Source organism: Salmo salar, chromosome 23 (genome assembly GCF_965601325.2).
Source record: "Salmo salar chromosome 23, fSalSal1, whole genome shotgun sequence".
Classification (NCBI taxonomy): Eukaryota; Metazoa; Chordata; class Actinopteri; order Salmoniformes; family Salmonidae; genus Salmo; species Salmo salar.
This window is the reverse complement of record NC_138313.1, coordinates 11053573-11080726: the sequence shown is the minus strand read 5'-3', so window position 1 is coordinate 11080726 and position 27154 is coordinate 11053573. Positions and strand designations below refer to the sequence as shown.

Genomic DNA, 27154 nt, shown 5'->3' with positions numbered 1-27154 from the left:
AGCGTAAACACAAATGAACTTGTTGGATGCTTCATGAAACTGAGTACTCCTCGTCTTTACCATAAAACATGATGAGAAACATCTAAAGCAGAAAACAACTGGATTACGAGGGAAATCCGAAATAATAATTTAATATAAAATGTATAAACGGTTCAATAAAAATGAGATATTTCATTCAAAGCCTAGACGGCTTGTTTATAATCCTGTCTTTGTATTACAGCCAGATCCTGAATTTAGGTAAACTAGTGCTTATCCTCAGCTTTTAAAGTTTTATTAAGTTTTCAATCAACCTACAAAACACATTCCACATTCACGGATGTGGCAGACATAAATAATATAAGAAAAGAAAATATAAAACAAAACAAACAAACCTTCAGCAGCACTATCAGCGTTCCTATTAGCTATTTCCAGCCTTAGCTGAGACGACAAGCAAAGAATTAGTAATAACAGCACCTTACACAACATGTATCTGTCCATTTCCTTAATCACCCCATTTACTCTTTCCATTTGAAATATAGTTGAGGAGTGGAGACCAGAGTCTATCAAACTTGGGCTGTCTCTTGCAGAGGTCATAAGTGAGCTTTCCAAGAGAAAGAAAGTCAACAATCTGGTCAATCCACATTTTAAACGTAGGAGAAGTATTGGAAGCCCACAATAGAAGAATACATTTCTTAGCAAAGTATGTGATAGTCATAAACAAGTTCTCTGTCATGATCAAGAACAAATTCCTGCTGGGCATTAAGAAGATAGATACACGGGGTCATACCAAACTATACATCTAGTATTTTCTGTGCCACAGTATGTATAGAGTGCCAAAATCTGGTAATCTCTCTACAACTCCAAAACACATGCATATAGGTTCCACTTTCAGAGGTACACCTTTTACAGTCAGGAGAAATGTATGTATTCATTCTATGGAGTCTCACTAGGGTGTAATACAATTAGTAAAAAAAAATGTAATTAGATTCTTTCATTTTTACATTAGTAGAGGAGCAGTATACCCTGTCACAAACATCCACCCATAACTCTTCACTGATAGTCAGACCAAGGTCCTTTTCCCAGATTATTTTCAAAGGAGTAAAGGAGGAACGCCCTTTCTCAGAAAGGAGTCTATAGATATAAGATATTTTACCTTTAATGGATTGTGCTGTAGCAAGAAGGGACTCAATTTCATTCATCTGAGCTCTAAACCTCCCATTGAAAGTAAATGAGGAAATGACGTGCCTAATTTGTAGATTTTTTTATTTTTTTTATGGATCTTGGCACATTGAATTCACTTGAAAGGATTTCAGTATAGTGGTTTTCTGATGAAACAGGTCTGAAAAGGTCCTGATCGCTAGAGTATGCCAAAGATTAAAGATGGCATCACTCAGGGCTTTTGGCAAGTCTGGGTTGCATACTATAGGCGAGTGAGAACATATTTGGGAGGAAATGCCCAGGTATTTCTTACAGTCCCTCCATGCTAGTAGGGTGCTGTAAATCACAAAGGTTTTGACTATGTTGCCCACTTCAGTAAAGTTATTAATGAATATAATTGATCTTAGAGGCAATGAACCACAGGATTGAGCTTCTATCAGAATCCACATTGAGACTTGTCTGTTTGTGATCCATGTTAGCATGTTGCGGAATTGGGCAGACCAGTAGTACAATCAAAGAGTATCCTAAGCTTTTAACAAACAACAAATCCTTCTAACTGTAATGCAACTGAGTTTTTCGTTCATTTAAAACCCTGTTGTTTTTATCTTCAACTTTATAATTTGTCATTGACGGCCATAACAACAACAAATGTTGTTGCTAAAAGTAGGTTAGCTAACTCATATTTTGGGGGGACAGTAGAGCGAAACCTTTTTAACAGGCCTGCGTTTCCGTGTAGCTCCTCTCCTCCACCGTTTCCTAGGTTGTGACACAGGAACCTTCACACTCAATAAAAAGCCTACTCGGGGGTAAGGGGCTTAGGCTGAAGTCATTTCCTCTGAAAATACCTTCCCAGGGCACAGTTGATGGCCTGGGTATTAGGTTCAGCTACTGCAAACATTGGTCTGTGTCCTCCTGGGAGGCAAGGTAAAGGCCAACCTTTGGAGATCACACCTGGGTACAAATACTATTTGAAATCTTTCAAATATATTGAGTGTTCGCTTTAGCCTGCCTGGAGTTTTCTATTGGTTCCATGCAACAGGCAAGCTCTATCAAGCACAGCTACATTATTTGAAAGGATAATATTTGAACCCAGGTCTGAGGGACAGACAGAGGAGGGCTAGCGGCTTAAAGTAGCAGTCCACAGCCAGCTGCTGCATGTTGAGACAGATAAGGGCTCTCATCTCTGAGACTAAACTGAGGAGAGTTGTGTGAGCTGTGCGTGCTGATGTATGAATTTAATTGGTTTCCTTCTCTGCTTCCTCTTTCTCCTCATGCCATTTTCTCTTTTGAAGAGGCATCGGATGGTGTGCCTGTCATCAGGGGCCATAACCTCCCTCAGAATGCCTTTACTCTTAAAGATTCAGGCAAGGAGTCCCGGAGCCCGGCTGCAGACGGGTCCCGGGGCGACGCACACGCGTGTGTGTGCATGCGTGCGTGTGTATCTGTGTGCGTGTGTGTCCAGCCCTATGGAGCGACAGCAGGGTGGGCTGAGGTGGTTTAGGACTAGGAGCTCCCCGGCCCCTGTCTGAGAGACAGACCCTCTCTGTGAATGGGTAACATTATCCTGATTCCTGAACACAGCCAGGACCCACTGGAGGCCTCTGCTTAAGGTGTGGCTAATACTTATGAAGTTTATACAGCGGGAACATCATGTGTGAGGCGAGCGGAAATAGCTCAGATTCAGAACAGAAGCTCATGCAGGGAACTCATTAAATGACAATCTGATAATCTAATTGGATCACGGTCAGTTCTCATCATTTATGCCTTCAAAGAGCCAATGGAATGACAGTTGCTTTAGATAATATGCTTACAGTATGTCACAGCCAGAGGTTTAAAAAAAAGCCCCGATGTTATAACCGTTAAACTCTTACCGTTGGACCTGCAAACCCATCTGGACCTGGAAGGCCTTGTGGACCTCTGTCACCCTGGAAACAAAAGGAGAAAACCATGACAATGTTAGACTTGATCCAACAAGTTATTAGCAAGTCAATGAACTGTAACTATTAAGAGATATCAGATAAGGATTAGAAGGCAGATATTAAATGAGACGAAACAGGGAGCTGCAGCTGGAAATGGTTAGAACCCAGGCCAACAGAAATATCACTGACTGATAATAGGTAGCAACTGTGCCAAAGCTTTACAGAGAGAGACACTAAGATATCAGAAGATAAATATCAGAGGAGTACAGGATATGATTAGAGATGAAGAGAATGATACAAGGAAGTTGGCATGAATTGAGAGAGTGAGAGAGGAGAGGAGGAAATACCGGTCAGAACGAAGGGTTAGAAAACCTCTAAACGTGTAGTTGTGGAGTAAATGAAAAAGGGAACAGATGTTGCTAAAGTGAAGTTGAAAGATACGGGGCCAGAGTGGTTGAGTGAAGTATTGGTTTTTGAAGGGGTGAATAAGGAGAGGCAAGAGAATGAGAGTGAGAGCAGAAGATGGAAAGCAGACAGAAAAACCAGTAGCGAGGGATTGAGGGACAGTTAGATGTTGAGACAGAGAGAGAAACAGAGAGAGAAACAGAGAGAGAAAGCCATGCTGTCTGTCTGTCTGTCTGCCTGCCTGCCTGCTGCCAGACTAGACTAGGTCAGATCATTCTTTACCTTGTCTCCTGGGGGGGCCTGGCCTGGGGACAGTCCTGGATCGCCCTTAGATCCCTGACAGTGACACAGAGAGTCAGGGTCAGCACTTATTTATAGCAGCCAGAACCTCCTCCACTACATACAGGGGGGATCAAAGTGCAAAGGTAAAAAAAATAATATCTGTGCTGCTCTTTACTGTGGCGAAGTTCGCCACCCGATTCAACAGTACCGTCTTTTCCAATAACAACAAAGTGATAGGCTCATTCACACAGGGTAAGATTTCCAAACAAACTAAACTCCTCAGTGGCTTCAGGGGTGATGTGTGAGTGACTTACAGACACCACTTCTTATCTCCTTTATGAGATCTGTGCTGTTCCTCCGTTAAGGTTGACATGGCTTTCTGCAAAGCATCTTTCAAGTCTCAGCCAATGACTGGAGACCTGACTAAGTTATTGACAACTATGATTGGTTGGTGGGGATGGGTCCTAAGCTTCTCTTGAGTTACAAAGCCACCCCAGAGCTGAGGAGATACATTTTTTTACATTTACATTTTAGTCATTTAGCAGACGCTCTTATCCAGAGCGACTTACAGTAGTGAATGCATACATTTCATACATTTTTCCCCCCGTACTGGTCCCCCGTGGGAATCGAACCCACAACCCTGGCGTTGCAAACACCATGCTCTACCAACTGAACCACACGGGACCCCTATACAGACAGTGGAAACGTACACACACTAACAAAGGGACAGAATGCTACAAAAGGATGATTGCATTGTAGACACCTACTTTCCCCTTTTTAACCATAACATGTCACAGTAATTCAAGGTTATTCTATACCCTCCACTCAATGAAAGTCCAAACATTTCCCAGGCCATTGAGTACTCTTACTTCAGTACGCCTAAACACGAAATGACATACAATCCACATTTTCGGGGCCTGAGACAAATGTTAAGCCATTGTTTTATTTACCCTCTTAACAGAAGTGCATGTTTAGACTCTGGGTTGTCTGGTCAAGGGATGCTCTGCCCGAGTACAGGTGACACCTCAGAGGCATATACTACAATACCTGTTCATCACTACTGATTACCTGCTCTCAACAAGTAGTTCTCTCCGGGGGTTTGAGCATTACATTTCACTGGTTTTGACTGACAGCCCATTCAAGCATTCATCTGTTAAGGGCAGGAAGGGGTGTGTGTGTGTGTGTGTGTGTGTGTTGTACCGCAGCAGAAGTTACTGGCAGTGAAACCTTGATTCTATCTCTTCTTCTCTTCTCTGTTTGAAAAATGTCAACAGTGCATGGCGTTCATTTAAAGCCTCTATCAGATCCCACTAGCCATTGGTCATAACATTTCATGCTGCGCTCAAACAACCGTCAAACTGAAGCTTTTCAGCTTTCAGCACATCAACCAGGGACCTCAGACAGACACAGGTCTGCTTGTTTTTTTATTTTCTCATCCCTCTGTTTCTTCCCTTCATCCCTTAGACTTCACAACACAATTTACAAACAAAGACAAAGAGTTCCTCTCTCTCCGACCCCGCCTCCAGTGTGGGTCTGAGGATGAGTCATTGTGTGTGTATGTGGTGTTAGCTATAGTGATTTAGGATGTTTCAAAAGAACCCAATGGGGAAGCCTCAAGGGCCATCGCTGGTCTCCCATGGTGTCCACTACAGGGTCAAAGGGCACACCAGAACACATCCATCAATGTCTGAGCCCTCTTTCTGACAAATCAGAGAGGAAAACAGGACATTGCTGTCTCTGTGTGCGGTCCCGAAGCCCTTACAGAAAAACCACATAAATTTTACGTGATCCATGAGATTTTATGTGAAGTTAATGTGATAACGTGTGAAAACATGATCTCATGTGAAATAAATGTGACAACATGGGGATGCAACATTTCCACATGTGCTAACATGAAACTACACGTGACAACATGTGAACATGTGAAAACATGATCTTGTGTAATACAGTGCATTCAGATGAGACTCGAAATTGAGCTCAGGTGCATCATGTTTCCATTGATCATCCTTGAGATGTTTCTACAACTTGATTGGAGTCCACTTGTGGTAAATTCAATTGATTGGACATGATTTGGAAAGGCACACATCCTGTCTATATAAGGTCCCACAGTTGACAGTGCATGTCAGAGGAAAAACCAAGCCATGAAGTCGAAGGAATGGACCGTAGAGCTCCGAGACAGGATAGTGTCAAGGCACAGATCTGGGGAAGGGTACCACGTTAGCTAGCCAGTAACTTATCCAGTATAAGTTGACATCATTTCAAAGGATTCCTTTTTGAAGGGAAGCTGTAGAGATCAGTAAGAAATAGCAGTTCTGTAACCAAATATTCATTCATTATAAAGTTAAGCATTACATAAACTGGTATGATGGTGCATTGATAAGTTATACAGTTTAAAGCCGTTGTTTTTGTGTTTTTTAAAGGTGAACTTTAATGCACTACAGACCAAAAGGTTAAAAGTTCAAATCCCGAGAGCGTTAATGCGTTAATGTCCCTGAGCACTGCTACTTTTTCGTTGGTGTAATCGCACAATTATTGACTTGATTCTGGGCAACTTTTAGCAGTAAAGTACACATCTGCAGTTAGCAAAAGGGTGCCATCTGCACTGATATTTTAGTTATCAATGAATCTGACCATTCTCTCATTGATTTCATTTACAGATTTTTGCAATTTGAGGATTTTCTGTATAGTTGTCTAATGTTGGTGGGGCATATTATTCTGTTTCATTGTTACTCCTGAATCACTATGTGTCACGTCCTGACCAGTAAAAGGGGTTATTTGTCATTGTAGTATGGTCAGGGCGTGGCAGGGGGTGTTTGTTGTGGGTGTTTTGATATTTTGGGGGTTTTGATCTATGTTTTATATTTCTATGTTTATTCTAGTTCTATGTTGGTTTTTGGAAATGACCTCCAATTAGACAGCTGGTTGTTGTTGTCTCTAATTGGAGGCCATATTTAGTTGTGTTCGTTTCACTTGTGTTTTATGGGTGGTTGCTTTCTGTATAGTTGTGTTACCTTACAGAACTGTTGGTTGTCGTTTATTGTTTTCGTTTAAGTGTTCACTTTATTTAGTAAATAAAGAAGATGATCACTATACCCGCTGAGTTTTGGTCTCCTCAATACGACCGGTATGACACTATGATAAATATGATAGTTTTTGAGTTTATTTTTAGCAAAGCTGAGATTCGCTTTGAACTCAAGTGTAAGAACAAAGGTGAAATCAGTTATCAACACAGGCATGGTCGTGTAGAAGGAAAAATTGGAATGCCGTGAACCAAGAGGTTGTGAGTTAAAATCCCAGGTGACGACATGTTGAATAATAATTAATGTATAAATAAACAAACACAATGTAGTCATGTAAAGCACATTCGGAAAGTATTCAGACCCTTTGACTTTTTGCACATTTTGTTACGTTACAGCCATATTGTAATATATATATATATATATATTATATTATATATATATATATATATATATCACACATGTATGTATATATATATATATATATATATATATATATATATATATATATATATATATATATATATACACACATGTATGTATATATATATATATATATATATATATATATATATATATATATATATATATATATATATATACACACATACATATATATACATATACACATATATATATATACATATATATATATACACATACATATATATACATATACACATACATATACATATACATATACATATACATACATACATATATATATATATATATATATATATATATACACACACAATACCCCATAATGACAAAGCAAAAACAGGTTTTACATTTTTTTGCAAATGTATTAAAAATAAAGAAACTGAACTATAACTATTCAGACCCTTTAGTCAGTACTTTGTTGAAGCACCTTTGAGAGCAATTACAGCCTCCAGTCTTCTTTAGTTTGACGCTACAAGCTTGGCACACCTGTATTTGGGGAGTTTCTCCCATTCTTCTCTGCAGATCCTTTCAAGCTCTGTCAGGTTGGATGGGGAGCGTCACTGCACAGCTATTTCCAGATTTCTCCAGCGATTTTCAATTCGGTTCAAGTCCGGGCTCTGGCTGGGACACTCAAGGACATTGGCTGTGTGCATAGGGTCGTTGACTTGTTGGTAGGTGAACCGTCGCCCCACTCTGAGATCCTGAGTGCTCTGGAGCAGGTTTTCATCAAGGATCTCTCTGTACTTTGCTCCATTCATCTTTACCTCGATCCTGACTAGTCTTCCAGCCCCTACCGCTAAAAAACATCCCCACAGCATGATGCTGCCACCACCATGCTTCACCGTAGGTATGGTGCCAGGTTTCCTCCAGATGTGACGCATTCAGTCCAAAGTGTTCAATCTTGGTTTCACCAGACCAGAGAATTTTGTTTATCATGGTCTGAGAGTCCTTTAGGTGCCTTTTGGCAAACTCCAAGCAGGCTGTCATGTGCCTTTCACTGAGGAGTGTCTTCCGTTTAGCCACTCTACCATAAAGGCCTGATTGGTGGAGTGCTGCAAAGATGGTTGTCCTTCTGGAAGATTCTCCCATCTCCGCAGAGGAATTCTGGACCTCTGTCAGAGTGACCATCGGGTTCTTGGTCACCTCCCTGATCAAGGTCCTTCTCCCCTGGTTGCTCAGTTTGGCTGGGCGGCCAGCTCTAGGAAGAGTCTTGGTGGTTCCAAACTTCTACCATTTAAGAATGAGGACACTGTCCTTGGGGACCTTCAAAGCTGCAGACATTTTTTGCTACCCTTCCCCAGATCTGTGCCTCGACACAATCCTGTCTCGGAGCTCTACGGACAATTCCTTCCACCTCATGGCTTGGTTTTTCCTCTGAAGTGCATTGTCAACTGTGGGACCTTATATAGACAGATGTGTGCCTTTCCAAATCATGTCCAATCAATTGAATTTACCACAAGTGGACTCCAATCAAGTTGTTTCAACATCTCAAGGATGAGCAATGGAAACAGGATGCAGCTGAGCTCAATTTCGAGTCTCATAGCAAAGGGTCTGAATATTTATGTAAATAAGGATTTATTTTTTTATGTGCACAAATGTCTAAAAACCTGTTTGCACTTTGTCATTATGGGGTATTGTGTGTATATTGACGAGATTGTTGACTTAAATAAAACAAGGCTGTAATGTAACAATGTGGAAAAAGGGAAGGGGTCTAAATACTTTCCGAATGCACTGTACGTCAAATATGTCAATTGTAAACACTGTTAAAAGCACTGTGTATCATAACGACTCATTTTTGTTTTCACATGTGATGTGTAATGTTCCTAAACAACATTTTCACATGTGAAAATTCACATATTAATTGTTCCAATCATGTGGTTTTTCAGTAAGGGAGATTTACATAAAGTACAATTTTCTGTCCAACTATGCACAAACAACTGAAACCTACACTTATCCACTTAAAGAAATACTATTTTCACATCAGAATTATAGTGAAATTGACAAGGGGCAGCATAATGAAATTGTATAATGTTTTTGTTTACACTCCCAAATTGTGAATGGGTAGGGTTTGAATTGGAGCTTACCCACCAACTACAGGGGCGTCTGGTGCCAACTCCCAACCAACTCTCACCACAGACAAGGTTAGGTTAACGACCTGGCCACAGCCACCACACCACAGCCGTCTGCACAGCACAGCCCACATCCCACATCCCTGTCAGAGCTAGCTGAGTCTGAAAAACTCCAGCTGTTTTTATGGTTTATATGACGACTCGTGATACAGATGAGAAAGGTGACGAGCCTACAATGCATCCATCCACATTGATGGCCATCTTGAACGTCACACAAGAACAGCAATTTAAGCTATTAAAGTAATTAAATTGCTAATAAATAAGGAAATTATCTCAATTACCACATGTAAGACATTAAACGAGTCTCCCTGTCCCGTCTCTATATTCCCATTGAATAGGACAAGAACAATACAATTCCCATATGAGGCAAACCAACAGCAATAAACCCCTAACCATCAGGATTCCAGAGGTTTGGGAAAGGCTGGCTGGGAAGCAGGTGTGTTCTTCCACTTATACAGTTACACAATATTCTTGGGAAAACGTTTCACAATCATCATTTTCAGGTAAAGAACAAAACAATCACATAGCCCCTACATGAAACAGTAAACCGTTTATGGCCGGAACCAGTACGAACCAATTGGACGGTCCTTTGATATCCATAGACGGGCACGTTTTTTCACATGACCTCCTGTGTGTGCAGGCGCTTGCCTATTTGCATTTTTTTTTACGGGTGTTATAGTAAAGACCATAAGCAGCTCGTGAGTTTCAAATTTGGGGAAGCTTACAATTTATCCTACCATTTCTAACTATCTGAGTGAAAGTTATGATATATGCACATTATCATTTCAATAATTACATTTTCATTTGTCAAAATCATTGTCACATGGTTAATCATAAAGTCTGAAGTAAAATGATAAAAATCTGAAAGTTAGTTGAATTTAAAGGCGAGAGCACCAGCCTCTGCCATTAGGACACATTGATACACTGTGGTCCATTGGCGGCTAAAGAAATTAGCACATAGAACCAATAGGCCAATGCAGCAGTAAGCCTATAACTTCCATCGTTAACTAAGTAAAATACATAGGCCTAAAGCCGAGAAATAAATACAGTAGAAAATATCCTGATTAAAATTCCTGTTCTTTCAATCATATTCATCTCTCTACTCCGCCTGTCTGCCTCCCTTCAAGCTGTCTTGACTTGAGCTATTGCTAGTGAAGTGCAACATTGTATCAAATCATCAACTGGATTGGCCCAAAGCTGTTGCTAGCACACTTGCAACGTTGCATCAACTATCCTATTCCAGGCTCTCAGAGTTTCCCACGCCAGTGAGCTCGGGACAGACAGCTGTTTTTTAGGATGTTTCCACTGGATATATGGGAACATCGGATCATGATAGTTTACTAATTCACACAGAGGCTTGGTGATTATCGAGGCCGTGACTGTTGGAAAGATTTTTCAAATACTGAGGAACTATAATTTGCAATGAATGTAAAAAAAACAGACTTTATTTACAATGTGTGAGGCAAAGAAAAAATTACTGAGAAGCTCAGCTTATTAGTGGTGTACGTGGTGAGTTAAGACAACCAGACATTGCCAAATGGGCACTTTCAGAGGAGGAACGTCTTGAGGCAATTAAAGCCTTTAAGTCTGGGAAAACTCCAGGGCTGGATGGAAAACCAGTTGAGGTAAAACAAACCTTTTTTGATGTACTCAGAGGACCGTTATTAGCATGTTTTAACCACTCATATAAAAAAGGGTAGATTATCAGTTACTCAACAAGAAGGTCTAATTCCATTATTACTGAAACAGGACCCAAGTGGTAAATATAAAGATCCAGTCCATTGAAAAAAATGTGGAGGCCCCTTACACTTCAGTGTTGTGATGCAAAAATTTGAGCAAAATGTATAGCGCATAGAATTAAAAAGGTATTGTTGGATATTATACATCCTAATCAGACAGGTTTTTTACATAGACGATACATTGGAGATAATATAAGACAAGTACTGGAAACAATAGAACACTATGAAAAATCTGGGAAACCAGGCCTGGTATTCATAGCTGACTTTGAAAAGGCTTTGATAAAGTACAACTGGAATTTATATATAAATGCCTTGAATATTTCAGTTTTGGAGAATCTCTTATACAATTGGTCAAAGTTATGTATAGTAATCCTAGGTGTAAAATAGTAAATAATGGCTACTTTTCAAAGTATTAAACTGTTGAGAAGTAAAACAAGGTTGTCCATTATCGGCATGTCTATTTATTATGGCCATCAAAATGTAAGATACAACATTAAATAAATATAATATTATTGTTAAACTCATATATACTAATTGAGAAAAAAATGTGTATAATCTTTGTAAATTAGATCATAAATAAGACTGGTGGAGTTATGTCACATGTGGCTAACAAAAATATATGGAAATGTCTGCTCTACCCAAAATTACATTACCGCAAAAGTGGAAGGTGGAGAAAGTAAGGAACTTGTCTGTCGGCCGTGCATTAAAGACCAAAATTGGTTAAGGAAAATTGTGAACCAGTTTAATTTAAGGACCAAAAAAATGACAGCTGTGCCACATAGATTAGAAAATTGTAAGGATCAACGCTGGTGGACGGGAAGCAAGTACAGGGATTGAACATTTAATTAACAATGGACATGGAACAGGACAGCGTCTGGACATGAATACATAACGACATCAATGCTGACACGGGGAACCAATGGAGGAACAAACCGATAGCTGGGGCAATCAACAGTGAAGGAGTCCAGGTGAGTACAGTGAGCCCTGAAACACGTAATGATGGTGACAGGTGTGCGTAATGAAGGGCAGCCTGGCAGAGAGGGAGAGCGGGAAGAGATTTTTGATGTACCAATTTCATGGCACATGGTTTATGAACTGATACACAAAACTATGCCAGATTCAAAAATAAAGAGTTTTTCAATTGAAATTATTATACAAAAATCTTGCAACCAATAGAATGTTATATATGGGCATACACTATAAGCTTATGAAAATAAAGAGAGTCGCACACGCCATATATAAACACCCTGTAATTTATTGGGTAAATCACCTAATAAATTACTGGGAGTTTATACAGTTGAAGTCGGAAGTTTACATACACTTAGGTTGGAGTCATTAAAACTTATTTTTTAACCACTCCACCAAATTCTTGTTAACAAACTATAGTTTTGGCAAGTCGGTTAGCACATCTACTTTTTGCATGACACAAGTAATTTTTCAAACAATTGATTACAGACAGATTATTTCACTTATAATTCACTGTATCACAATTCCAGTGGGTCAGAAGTTTACATGCACTAAGTTGACTGTGCCTTCAAACAGCTGGGAACATTTCAGAAAATGATGTCATGGCTTTAGAAGCTTCTGATAGGCTAATTGACATCATTTGCGTCAATTGGAGGTGTACCTGTGGATGTATTTCAAGGCCTACCTTCAAACTCAGTACCTCTTTGCTTAACATCATGGGAAAATCTAAAGAAATCAGCCAAGACCTCAGAAAATAAATTGTAGACTTCCCCAATTCTGGTTCATCCTTGGGAGCAATTTTCAAACGCCTGAAGCTACCACGTTCATCTGTACAAACAATAGTACGCAAGTATAAACACCATGGGACCATGCAGCCGTCATACCGCTCAGGAGACGTGTTCTGTCTCCTAGAGATGAACGTACTTTGGTGCCAAAAGTGCAAATCAATCCCAGAACAACAGCAAAGGACCCTGTAAAGATGCTGGAGGATACAGGTACAAAAGTATCTATATCCACAGTAAATCGAGTCCTATATCGACATAACCTGAAAGGCCGCTCAGCAAGGTAGTATCCACTGCTCCATACTTTTTGGAGAAATGTCCTCTGATCTGATGAAACAAAAACAGAACTGTTTGGCCATAATGACCATCGTTATGTTTGGAGGAGGCTTGCAAGCCGAAGAACACCATCCAAACCATGAAGCACGGGGGTGGCAGCATCATATTGTGGGGGTGCTCTGCTGCAGGAGGGACTGGTGCACTTCACAAAATAGATGGCATCATGAGGATGCAAAATTATGTGGATATATTGAAGCAACATCTCAAGACATCAGTCAGGAAGTTAAAGCTTGGTCGCAAATGGGTCTTCCAAATGGACAATGACCCCAAGCATACTTCCAAAGTTGTGGCAAAATGGCTTAAGGACAACAAAGTCAAGGTATTGGAGTGGCCATCACAAAGCCCTGACCTCAATCTCATAGAAAATTTGTGGGCAGAACTGAAAAAGCGGGTGCAAGCAAGGAGGCCGACAAACCTGACTCAGTTACACCAGCTCTGTCAGGAGGAATGGGCCAAAATTCACCCAACTTATTGCGGGAAGCTTGTGGAAGGCTACTGGAAGAGTTTGACCCAAGTTAAACAATTTAAAGGGAATGCTACCAAATACTAATTGAGTGTATGTAAACTTCTGACCCACTGGGAATGTGATGAAGTAAATAAAAGCTGAAATAAATCATTCTCTCTACTATTATTCTGACATTTCACATTCTTAAAATAAAGTGGTGATCCTAACTGACCTAAGACAGGGAATACTTACTAGGATTAAATGTCAGGAATTATGAAAAACTGAGTTTAAATGTATTTGGCTAAGGTGTATGTAAACCTCCGACTTCAACTGTATATGGAGTGTGTGACTGTCTATTTTTATAGCTTATAGTTTATTCGCCGTTAGTCAGCACCTCTACACAAAATTATTATCTCTGGGTGTGCGCCAGCCCATATTTTTTTACTCTGATATACGAGGATACAAGCATCCCAGCTCTGCAGATTTTGCTGCAAGAGACTGATTTATTAAATAATTTGTTTTGGTAGTGTCCATATGTATTTTGTATTTGGTCGCAGGTTCAGGAATGGCTGAAGAATTGCAACATTTACCTGAAGCTAACTCTGCAAATAGCACTGCTGGGTGATTTGAAAAGTCATAGTCAATCGATCAATAATATAATAATACCCTTATGGATAAATATTTTTGCTAATTTACAATCTGTAGAACCTATGAGAATAGAAAGGTTCAGAACTTTTTTTGAAACAGCACAGTTGAAAAATATATGGCAAATAGCAGTGGTGTAAAGTACTTAAATAAAAATACTTTAAAGTACTACTTACCCCCAAAAATGACTTCTGTACTTTACTAATTATATTGTTTACAACTTTTACTTACCTACATTCCTAATTTAAAATGATGTACTTTTAACTCCATACATTTTTCCTGACACACAAAAGTACTCGTTTGTAAATTATGACTGTGTTGGAGTGCCCATGACTATCCATAAATAAATAAAAAACAAGAAAATGGTGCAGTCTGGTTTGCTCAATATAAGTAGATTTAATTTAAGTAGATTTTAGCAATTACATTTACTTAGACTTTTACTCAAGTAGAATTTTCCTAATTGACTTTCACTTTTAATTGAGTCATTTTCTATTAAGGTATCTTTACTTTTACTCAAGTATGACAATTGGGTACCTTTTGTTCCTCTGTCCAGAGTTGCAAAGAAAAAGACATATCTCAGACTCGCCAATAAAAATAAAACATTAACCTCTTGGGGATCTTATCCCGGTATTGGGATTTATTGTCAAGAGACCATGGCGGGAATTTCAAAACTGCAAGAATCTAATAATTTCAATTTCTCAAACAATCAACTATTTTTCACCATTTGAAAGATAAACATCTCCTAAATCTAATCACATTGTCCGATTTCAAAGAGGCTTTACGGCGAAAGCATAAAGTTAGGTTATGTTAGGAGAGTACATTGAAAATAGCTGTGTGTAATGTTTTGTCAATTCAAAGACAGGCGTCACCAAAAGCAGTTAACCAGCTAAAATTATGCACTAACCTTTGACAATCTTCCTCAGATGACACTCCTAGGACATTATCTTATACAATACATGCATTTTTTGTTCCATCAAGTTCATATTTACATCCAAAAACAGCATTTTACAGTAGCGGTGAAATTCAGATTTTTTTTCCCCTCAAATGCTTCCGGTGAATCAACGTTACAATTTACAAAATTACTATTCAAAAACATTGGTAAATTATAATATTGTCATTCAAATAATTATAGTTTAACATTTCGTAAATGCTACTGCATTGCCAGATTTCAAAATAACTTTACTGGGAAATCACACTTTGCAATAAACGGGGTGCTGTGCTAAGAACAATAGGCTCGGATATACAGGTTAGCACCATCTAATATCAATAATACTATTGTCAATAATCCCTTACCTTTGATTATCTTCATCCATTGGCACTTCCAGGAATCCCAGGTCCACAACAAATGTGGTTTCTTTCTACAAAGTTCATAATTTATGTCCAAATAACTCCAAGTTATTCCATGTTGATAGCGCTTCGGTAGGCTCCTCAAAAGTAGGGCGGGGGGGGAAAGTCACGACGAAAAGTAAAAAAACAATAATCTATTTACGTTCGTTCAAACATGTTAAACGTTGTTTAGCATCAATCTTTAGGCCCATTTTTAACGTGAAACATCAGTAATGTTTCAACCCGACCTCTCCTGTGTCTTGAAAAACGTTTTTGAAAAATGTCTCGCCTCACATGAACTCACATGAATGCGCAGGTGCGGGCAATAATGAAGTGACGACATCCCAGGGAGATGGGCAAAAGAACAGACACTGGACAGAGGAACTCTGCCAAGAAGGCCAGCATCCCTGAGTCGCCTCTTCACTGTTGATGTTGAGACTGGTGTTTTGCGGGTACTATTTAATGAAGCTGCCAGTTGAGGACTTGTGAGGCGTCTGTTTCTCAAACTAGACACTCTATTGTACTTGTCCTCTTGCTCAGTTGTCCACCGGGGCCTCCCACTCCTCTTTCTATTCTGGTTAGGGCCAGTTTGCGGTGTTCTGTGAAGGGATTAGTATACAGTGTTGTACAAGATCTTAAGTTTCTTGGCAATTTCTCACATGGAATAGCCTTCATTTCTCAGAACAAGAGTAGACTGACGAGTTTCAGAAAAAGGTCTATGTTTCTGGCCATTGTGAGCCTGTAATCGAACCCACAAATGCTGATGCTCCAGATACTCAACTAGTCAAAAGAAGGCCAGCTGTATTGCTTCTTTAATCAAGACAACAGTTTTCAGCTGTGCTGTTGCAAAAGGGTTTTCTAATGATCAATTAGCCTTTTAAAATTATAAACTTGGATTAGCTAACACAACGTGCCATTGGAACACAGGAGTGATGGTTGCTGATAATGGGCCTCTGTACAACTATGTAGATATTCCATTTAAAAAAATCAGCCGTTTCCAGCTACAATTGTCATTTACAACATTACATTGTAAATACACTGTATTTCTGATAAATTTTATGTTATTTTAAATGGCCCAAAAAAATTGCTATTCTTTAAAAAACAAGGACATTTCTAAGTGACCCTAAACTTTTGAACGGTATTGTAGACTGAGGGGTGAACTTAAAAGCCCTAACCCACAATCGCAGTGCTATTGAGCAATGATGCTTATCATCATTGCTCGCACTGCAAGTTATGGGGGTACTAAATATGGTATGAATGGTATGAATTTGGCCAGCTCTTTTAGGAGATTACAGTATAATCACATACTGTATGTTTCAGAACATATGATCTGATCTGGTGGGCCCCAATGTTGTCGTTTCTATTAAAATGGCTGTAAGATCTCCATGTCATAATATTCTCTGTCAGAATCACGACTTTTCAGGAAAGAGGTTTTCTGAGAAGAGCATCTGCTACCGGTTTCGGAGCACCTCGAATTCAGTGTAGACAGGGAATTTTCTACGGTAAATTTTCTTAAACATATCAACGTCTTGCATATGCAGTCAATTCTCCACATTTAAATTTGATTTCAAAATATGGAAACTGCCCTAAAGGCACAGATCTACAATCAGAGGGTTCGGAATTGTTAGTCCATTAGTTATCAACAGAGCCGGTACATCAAGCTATCATCACTAAAACATAATCCAGAAAATATTGCCGATGTCAGCCTTTAATACAATCACTGTTAGTATTCATGTTATATTTCTGCTCATCTAAGCCTAATTCGGAATGAGTGAACTTGAGCAAGTAAATTTAATGGACCCACCAGTTCAGGACTGAGGTCAAGTCAACCCCTTGCATTAAAAGTCATCAGAGACTTCACATTACAGCAAGGTTATCTTATAATTTAGGGAAATACATGTGTATCCTTCTCTTTCAAGATGAAATTAATCAACACCCCTTCCTCCTCACCAACAGCAGGGGTTTTTACATGCATCTATTTAACCACCATCCCTTCTTTTCCCGTCCCGCCCCTCCCCTTTAACTGCCTACTCAATCAAATGACAGACACAGGTATTTTCCCCTCCTCCATCAGCAAATAACAACCAATCAAAGGCCTCTGTCATGCCCACGGGGCACTTTCCACCTAAAAACTCTGCTGCTGCTATTCACCACAGCAATACCTGGGAAAAGTAACTTTTATTTACCTAGACATGTCAGTTAAGAACAAATTCTTATTTCAATGACAGCCTACCCTAGCCAAACCCAGACGACGCTGAGCCAATTGTGCACCGCCCTATGGGACTCCCAATCACGGCCAGATGTGGTGCAGCCTGGATTCGAACCAGAGACTGCCTCTTGCACTGAGATGCAGTGCCTTAGACAGCTGCGCCACTCGGGAGCCCGAGAAGAGTCTATCCCTTCCAAAGACACGTTGATCTGAGCACCATAGCGATATACGTTTTTATCTCAATATTAGGCACCTACCACCCACTCTGTACCAGAGTAATGTTGCTTACCATTCATTTAAATTGCCAACCATAATGACAAAATATTAAATGAAGTACTATTCCTCAGAAGTTAAACAAAAAATCATAACGTTGACCCCAAGATTAGTAAGATGCTAGTCTCTCTAGACAGACGGGTTGCCTCCCACAATGTACCAGCTTAACACTTCTGTACGTATAGAACATCAGTTTGGTATACACTGTTAAAAGTGCTTTGTAACACCAAAACTAGTGGCAACTGAGCTGCCCCCAATGCGTAGGAGACAACCTTAACTTTACTAAAGTATTGAAACACATTGTCCTGAGATGTTTTGAAACATTTCATGGTGTGTTGTAACATCCTTTAGTCAAGTGTTACGCAACACCTTGCCAGGGACTGGGAGCACTAATGGAAAAGGTTGAAAACACAAGTATGATGTTTAGAGTTCTGTTTGTGCAGAATTAGATACCTTCTCCTTTGGTGTCGTTTCCTCTAAAACTATTGTGGTGTTTCAAATCCTGTCTATTGCTAAATTAGATCACTTCTTCTGGAGTACTTTAATGTTTAACATTGATTTATGTATCTGATCATTTGCCAGTTTAATCCATTTTTGGCAGGTATTGTTGAGCACAGTAGTAACTAGAGGTTTTACTGCAATTTGCCTCTATCATTAAAAGTTGGATATGTGGGAATGGGTTGTCTCATAACTGATGTCATTTTGCCTGAAGATTTCGATATTTGTTCACCATTACACCTCATGGTACAACAAGCTGCTTAATACTAATATAGAAGTATACTTGTCTTTCTTCAAACATGCATATAACACTGTGTAAAATGTTTGAAATACCCACAATCCTCTAAAAACAGAGCCACGTGGCAAGATAGGAAGTGGGATTCAATTACAGCTTCCGCCTGTCCCACCTTTTACATGCACCGAAAACCCCCAAAAGTGTTTTAACAACACTTTCTTGAAAACACTAATATTCAGATTGAAAAACCACTTTGGGTCTTTTAGAGTACTTTTATTGTTTTAAAACACTGTCTGTGTATCATAACACTTACATTGGGTTTACATTCCACCACCAGATCTCAGGTTAGGTGCACCATTATTCCATGGTTTCATTACACAATCATGGTGTTTTGAGTCTTTCTATTTTTACAGTGTAGAGGAAAGGGCAGAGTTGGGACATCCGTCTTTCCTACATCACTGCACTAACCGCTTGATGCCCTAGCATAAACATCCCCGGACACAAAATAGTAGCTATCAAGATGAAGATCACTGAAGGTATTTTTAAGGACTACATTTCCCAAGTGGCTAGTTTGCATCAACTACCTTTACTAAAACTACTGCTAACATTTTGCCGGCAAACTCAGGTTTCGAATTATAACGTTCTGGCATGTCTGCCTCGTGATTTGTTGGGAGCATTCTGTCTGTAGTCTTCTGTCTGAAGAGGACCCTCCCCAGAACAATTTTTGGCCCTTTTTGAAGTTGCCATGAGAATCTGTAATTAATCCCAGACCTAGTGCTGTTGCTGCCCTAGGTCTGGGATTTCAGAGACTAATTAGGTACTGCTTCCCTCCCACTAGGATTAGACATTACCTTTTTCTGGAGCAAAGGGGTCTGGGAGTCAGAGTATGACATTGAACATTACAGCCAGGGCCCTGTCAATAAAACTGGTCCTGGCTGACCCCTGGGGGACTCCACATCCCACAACATTAACAAGGCTCTCTCTGGAGCTCAAGGGGGATGTCTGTGCCCCCCAACCCAGGATTAGGGCACTCACCTTGGGACCAGGAAGACCAGGCAGGCCGGGGTTTCCATGTGGACCAGTAGGACCCTAGAGAGACAACGAGAGAGAGAGAGAGAGAGAGATTCATTTACAGTAGATCTACTAGATCACAACGACAGCATAGCATTATTGCTAAGTGGATGGGTCTCTACAGAAGGTGTAAACGGTACAGTGAATTAGTCATACTGTATGTCAGCAACAGTTCCCATCTTTTAGCTACAAAGATTAAAGGTAGATAAAACTGCTGAATGAGTCAGTGATTGTAGGCTGTGATGAGATATAGCGAGACTTTTTCTGAGTATTACACATATTTTATGTCACATTTTTCTTCTTCATGTGCCAAACTATGCCCTACCTTTAAACCGTACAAGAGTGCACTTTCAAGGGAACACCTTATAACATACATGCACTCACTTTGAGTACAACTCACACATGTGGGAACAACCACACGTGCATGCTCATGTGCGCACACACACACACACATCTGCACCCCTGCTGTTGCCTGACTTAAGCTGCATTCTCTCTAAAACACTCACTACAAACTAAAGCTATGAGGTAAGACTCTGCTCTCTCTCATAACAGTAATCAGTCTGTGATCAGGAGATGACAGAGACTTAATGTAGGGGTAATGATGACCCACACCTAGTTTTAAAGGTGTCTGTGTGTCCTCTTGACACTGAGTTGTGTTGTGGTGTCACAGTCTCTTTCTACCACCCAGCCCCCAACCTCTCCCCCGGCTCTCTACTTTCTGAGACTCCAGTAAAACCCCATAACAAAGGATCTCTCTCCCCCTCTGCCTCCCTCCCTCCTCTCCCCATTTATCTAACTACCCATCTCGCTCTATCGCTGTAACTCTCTCCTCCCCCCTCCTCCTATTTCTCCCTATCGTTTTCCTCTCTCAGTCCTGAGCAGATTATTTAAAATGGGGGTCTGTTCTCTGTGCATAAAATGCTGCCACCTGTGGAGTGTGGGATTTAGCTAAGGTACAATACAGGTGAGTACAGCACAGTGAGGTCTGGAGGTCTGTATCTTGCTGAGGCAGCAGAGTTCGCAGCCCACACAGACACAATCACCCATTACAGTCATTTTCCACCCCATAACGAAGCCTCCCTCTGAATGTCTATGCCTCTATGGGTCACCACACTGCATGTAAACCATATGTCTCCACAGTTGGGTCCCACAAGTGTTTACCATTATACAGTAGTTTACCTGTAGACAACTTTTACTGGCTGCCTGGCTGGCTGCTGGAGGGTCCCTGTCTGTCTGACACACACTAAACAAGCGTAACCAAGAGGCGTGGTGTGTAATAAAGAAGACTTTACAAAGATAAAACAGAGAGAGGTGCACCTGTGGTCTTCCTGAGTATAGCTGGCTAACTGTGATAGGCACTGTATCTCGGTGCTAGAAGCGTCACTACAGATCCTGGTTCGATTCCAGGCTGTATCACAACCGGCTGTGATTGGGAGTCCCATAGGGCGGCGCACAACTGGCCCAGTGTCGTCCTGGTTAGGGTTTGGTTGGGGAAGGCCTTCATTGTAAATGAGAATTTGTTCTTCACTGATTTGCCTAGTTAAATATAAATATATATATATATATATATATATATCCATTCTCTATAGCAGAATGTTCAGAAATGCCAGAACATTAAGAGCAAAACATGTCTAGTGATGTTGAAGATGCTCAAAAAGTTCTACAGCTGAGCCAGTGAGAGCATCTTCTCTGCTGCCAATGACTGGAACGAATTGCAAAACTCACTGAAGCTGGAGTCTTACATCTCCCTCTCTAACTTTAAGTATCAGCTGTCAGAGCAGCTTACCGATCACTGTACCTGTACACAGCCAATCTGTAAATAGCACACCCAACTACCTCATCCCCATATTGTCATTTGTCCTCTTGCTCTTATTCTCTTTTGCACCCCAGTATCTCTACTTACACATCATCATCAGCACAGCTATCACTCGTGTTAACGCTAAATTGTAAATATTTCGCCTCTATGGCCTATTTATTGCCTTACCTCCCTACTCTTCTACATTTGCAAACACTGTATATAGATTTTTCTATTGTGTTATTGACTGTACGTTTGTTTGTGTAACTCTGTGTTGTTGTTTTTGTCGCACTGCTTTGCTTTGTCTTGGCCAAGTTGTAAATGACAACTTGTTCTCAATAGGCCTACCTGGTTAAATAAAGGTGAAATAAAGAATAAATAAAAAATCTGGACTGGCTGCATCACTGCTTGGTATGGCAACTGCTTGGCATCCAACGGAAAGGCACTACAGAGGGTAGTGCGTTTGGCCCAGGAACATCTCTGGGGCCAAACTCCCTGCCATCCAGGACCTCTATACCAGAGGAAGGCCCTACATTTTTTTTGAAGACTCCAGCCACCCAAGTCATAGACTGTTCTCTCTGCTACCGCATGGAAAGCAGTACCGGAGCACCAAGTCTGGGACCAAATGGCTCCTGAACAGCATCTACCCCCAAGCCATAAGACTGCTGAACAGTTCATCAAATGGCCACCTGGACTATTTACATTGACCCCGTTTATTATTCATTTTTTATACATTTTTTTGCACTGATTCTCTTCCACTGGCTCTATGCACACTCATTAGACACTCCAACACACACACACACACACACACACACACACACACACCACACACACACACACACACACACACACACACACACACACACACACACACACACACACACACACACACACACACACACACACACACACACACTACATATGCTCACACACAAAACACACACTTTCACACTCTTCACATATGCTGCTGCTACTCTGTTTATTATCTATCCTGATTGCCTAGTCACTTTTACCCCTATCTAAATGTACATGCTGTATTACCTCAATTGCCTCAACTACCTCGTTACTTCCCTGTACATTGACTAGGTACTTGTACTCCTTGAATATAGCCTCGTTATTGTTATTTTATTGTGTTACTATTGCGTTTTTTTTGTGCAAATGTCTTTTTTGAAGCATTTCACGGTAAAGACTACACCTGTTGCATTCGGCGCATGTGACCAACACAATTTGATTTGATTGGATTTGAATGATCTCAGTGTGGTCAGTGATCAGAGCGTTGCTTTCAGAGATCAAACTCTACTATAGTACAATTTAGTCTCAACAACATCAGAACAGAGACACGTACTGAACAGCACTGAACAGCACTGTACTGATGTAGCAGCAGGAGCTGATTTCTTGATGCTCCAAGAGCCAGTAAAGAAGGCTTGGGCAGTATACAATATATACTGTATACTGTATACTGGGGTATTTGGAAATAGCCACAGGATGGTTTTTCAATACTTTCAATACCGTTGAAACTATTTCTTTGAAGTTTTTCAATAAATTTTAATATTTGTAGCCAATTTAAGTGAATACATGCAGCCAACTTGTGCGATACGTTAGGAGACAGAGATTATGTTCTTCATTTCACTTGTCACATTATTTTACATTATGAAGCTTAACGTAGTTCCCTAGACCCCAGAACAGTTGAGCGAGTCACGTTTGCTTGTAAAGAGCACAACGGGAGAAAGCAGGAGCCGGTGAGTCCAGCTGTGTATTTGGTTTAACTTGCTAGTTAGCTAAGTATGTCGCTGAATTAATGAGGAGATGGGGTATCGTATATTCTTAGCTTTCTGCCATGTTTGAGAAGTCAAAGGGCTTTGTATGAGTTACCTGTACAGCTGCCACTGCTATCTTGATATCCTAAAAAAAATTATCCTTTCGGTTCCCGGCCCCTGAGTCTGCTCCTCTGCCCCTCTTCTCAGAGCAGAGAAAGAAGGCTCCGTTGCCCTAGTGACTCCAGACACCACAAAGACACAGCTTGTACACATGCTGCTCCAGAGTCAGTGCTGTTTTTCCTTCAGACTACCATGCATCCAAAAATTGTTCATTTGCACTATGTCTCTCGTTCACATTTGCTTGTAAATGTCCAAACTCACCAACAAAAATGTATTCTGTACCTGCTACCTATATATGTAGAACTTTATGAGCTGGATTGCCTGTCTTTGCAATTAGTTTATTTTCGTTTGCGCTCATTAGCATATTTAGCTAGTACTATGGAAATCCGCTAGTACTTGTGCTACGTCCCCTTGTGTACTAAGCCGACAATACTATAAATCCCGGAATGAGAGAAGGACGGTATGACGATATGAAAATCTTTATACCGCCCAACCCTACAGTAAAGTAAACATGTATGCATTATCCTCTCATAGGACTATCTCATTCATACGCACCATTACAGCTCATCCCTGGTTCTTTTTGGAACGTCGGCAGCTCTGTAATGGTGCTGGATCACTGGTCTTGACAACTGGCTTGTGTCTAGCTTGTGTCTGTGGATTAATGGTGATGAAGTGCATAGAGAAGTATATCAACTCGCAGACCGTGTGTCATTGCTATGTCTGTTGGGACTGTTGATGGAGTGAGAGTGCTTTGAGAAGTGTATGTGTAAGTGATGCATTTTCAGTCACAAAGTGTGTGTCAGTGTTGAGAGTGTGTGTGTCAGCGTTGTGTGTATCAGTGCTCTCAGGTATGAACACGCCTCATCAGGACAATAAACCTGACCTCAATTTACGGAGAACCAGAACTAGCCACTTCAAGACCTGTCCTGAAATAAACTCTGAAGAATCCTTTTCAAAAGCCAGCACGACCTTGTAATATCCTCTAAAAAAAACAACTTTTTATAGCACCATATAGCACTGTACAAGACTGCTAGGGTTAAAACAAATCTGGGGAAAGGGATCTTCTTTCAATCTGTTTACAGTATCACCTCAAGGAGGGGTGTAGCACCTCCCGAAGCACAATGGCATCACATGACCACAGGTGTGACATGGTTTGCAGTACTCACCCGAGCTCCTCTCTTCCCAGCAGGACCAGGTAGACCAGGGGGACCAGAAGGACCCTGTTATTGAGAGAGAGAGCGAGAGAGATGTTACAGACACACAAATAACTTGCTAATTGAGAAGTGATAACATGCTGTTTAATGTACAGTTAGATGTGGGTAGGTGGATACTGTATTTATGTAAGAGGCCTAGACAATTTCAAATCAAAGGAGGCAAAGCTTTGAGAGGATGGTGATATCATGTTACATTGTCTGGATGAGCGTGAAGTACTATGCCTCAAGCCAGTTCTGGGATGAAGATAAACTCTTTGTCATGGCAAAACAACCATGGAGGAAAAGCATGGTATGATTCCACTTCATGTTCTTTTCGACCCAAGATGTAAAAGAAGAAAGAGAGGGAAAAAAACGAATGTGCTGAATACTTTTAAATTACAGAGTTGGAACTGAAGACTCTAGTACAGTACTTGTAAAACATGACTTAGATTACATTAAACCTGGTATGTTATGTGGTAGCTTTTTTTCCATCCCACGCATTCATAACAAACTTACACAAATGCACACATCCACAGAGATGTGGAGTAAGGAGCTAACTTGCAAACAAGTCAGACTTCAGCTTGGCTCTCTCAAACGGGATACAGATGTAGGATCTTAATTTCAGCCAGTTTGCTACAGTGGGAAAATAATCCTGCAGCAACAGAAAATGTTCATTATTAAGTGGATTATAATTAATGGACATTTTTGTAGAGGTTGATACATTTTGTGTAAGGGAAAATCATGTCTGAAAGTGGAAATTATAAACTACAGAAGCCTTTTTTTAAACCTCAAATACACTACATGTTTAAAATAAAGTGAGGAGTATTAAGTAGAAGTAAATGTCCACCATTTGTCCCACACCTGAGGATTGGATAAAGTAATGGACTGGGCGGGAGAAAGCAGCAAATACTGTAGCCTTGCCTGTTCTGTTTAATTCATGCATAATTGTAATGTAAATAGTTTATGTGGCGGACACGCAGGCTTGATGCTACTTAGCCATTCTGTCCGGCACACTGATGATAAACAGCAACTTAGATGCTAATGGGAAATCAATGTTACTTCCTTTAATGATGAGTCTGAGATACAAAGTCAAAGTCAGAAATGTCAATGCTGATTACCAGTGGTGCAGAAAGCCTTCGCTTGCAGTTTGGCCGATAATACTTTGTTAAAGCTGCAATATGTAACTTCTTCGGTAACCCGACCAAATGCACATAGACATTTTTGTTATAGATCTGTCATTCTCATTGAAAGCAAGTCTAAGAAGCAGTAGATATGTTCTATGTGCGCTATTTTTATGCTTCCCGTTCTTAAGTTAAATTTTTGCGTCTTTTACTTTCGGTTTTGTACACCAGCTTCAAACAGCTGAAAATACAATATTTTTGGTTATGGAAAATATATTTCACAGCGGTTTAGATGGTACAATGATTCCCTACACAATGACTGATTGTTTTGTCACAAACTGAAATTATGTGAACTATATTAAATCATAATTGAGAAGTAATTACTTAAAGTTGGAACATGAATATATTTTGGTCTTACCCAGGCCTCCTTTAAGACTCAATAATGATTTTGTAGGAGTTACAAGGCAAGAATTAGTGTATATAAAGATCCAATCCATTTAAACAATTGGAGGCCAGCATCCCTAAGTCGCCTCTTCACTGTTGACGTTGAGACTGGTGTTTTGTGGGTACTATTTAATAAAGCTGCCAGTTGAGGACTTGTGAGGGGTCTGTTTCTCAAACTAGACTAATGTCCTCTTACTCAGTTGTGCACCGGGGTCTCCCACTCCTCTTTCAATTCTGCTTAGAGCCAGTTTGAGCTGTTCTGTGAAGGGAGTAGTACACAGCGTTGTACGAGAACTTTAGTTTCTTGGCAATTTCTCACATGGAATAGCCTTAATTTCTCAGAACAAGAATAGACTGATGAGTTTCAGAAGAAAGTTCTTTGTTTCTGGTCATTTTGAGCCTGTAATCGAACCCACAAATGCTGATGCTCCAGATACTCAACTAGTCTAAAGAAGGACAGTTGTATTGCTTCTTTAATCAAGACAACTGTTTTCAGCTGTGCTAACATAATTGCAAAATGGTTTTCTAATGATCAATTAGCCTTTTAAAATTATAAACTTGGATTAGCTAACACAACGTGCCATTGGAACACGGGAGCTATGGTTGCTGATAATGGGCTTCTGTATGCCTATGTAGATATTCTATAAAAGAATCTGCCATTTCTAACTACAATAGTCATTTACAACATTAATGGGTGTTATAGTAAAGACCATAAGCAGCTCGTAAGTTTCAAGTTTGGGGAAGCTTACAATTTATCCTACCATTTCTACCTATCTGAGTGAAAGTCATGATATATAGGCACATTTTAATTTCAATTATTACGTTTTCATTTCTCAAATCATTGTCACATGGTTAATTGTAAAATT

At 40.1% G+C, this 27154-nt stretch overlaps 1 protein-coding gene across 1 annotated transcript in view; it reads right to left on the bottom strand.

Moving 5' to 3' along the window:
• Positions 1 to 27154, bottom strand: part of LOC106584045 (uncharacterized) — a 188904-nt gene that overhangs the window by 120841 nt on the left and 40909 nt on the right. Inside the window, exons 4-7 of the mRNA XM_014168854.3 lie at positions 24697 to 24750; positions 19823 to 19876; positions 3744 to 3797; positions 3009 to 3062 (exon numbers count right to left, since the gene is read on the bottom strand). Of these exons, the coding sequence (XP_014024329.3) occupies positions 3009 to 3062; positions 3744 to 3797; positions 19823 to 19876; positions 24697 to 24750 (216 nt within the window). The remainder of the gene's footprint in view (positions 1 to 3008; positions 3063 to 3743; positions 3798 to 19822; positions 19877 to 24696; positions 24751 to 27154) is intronic.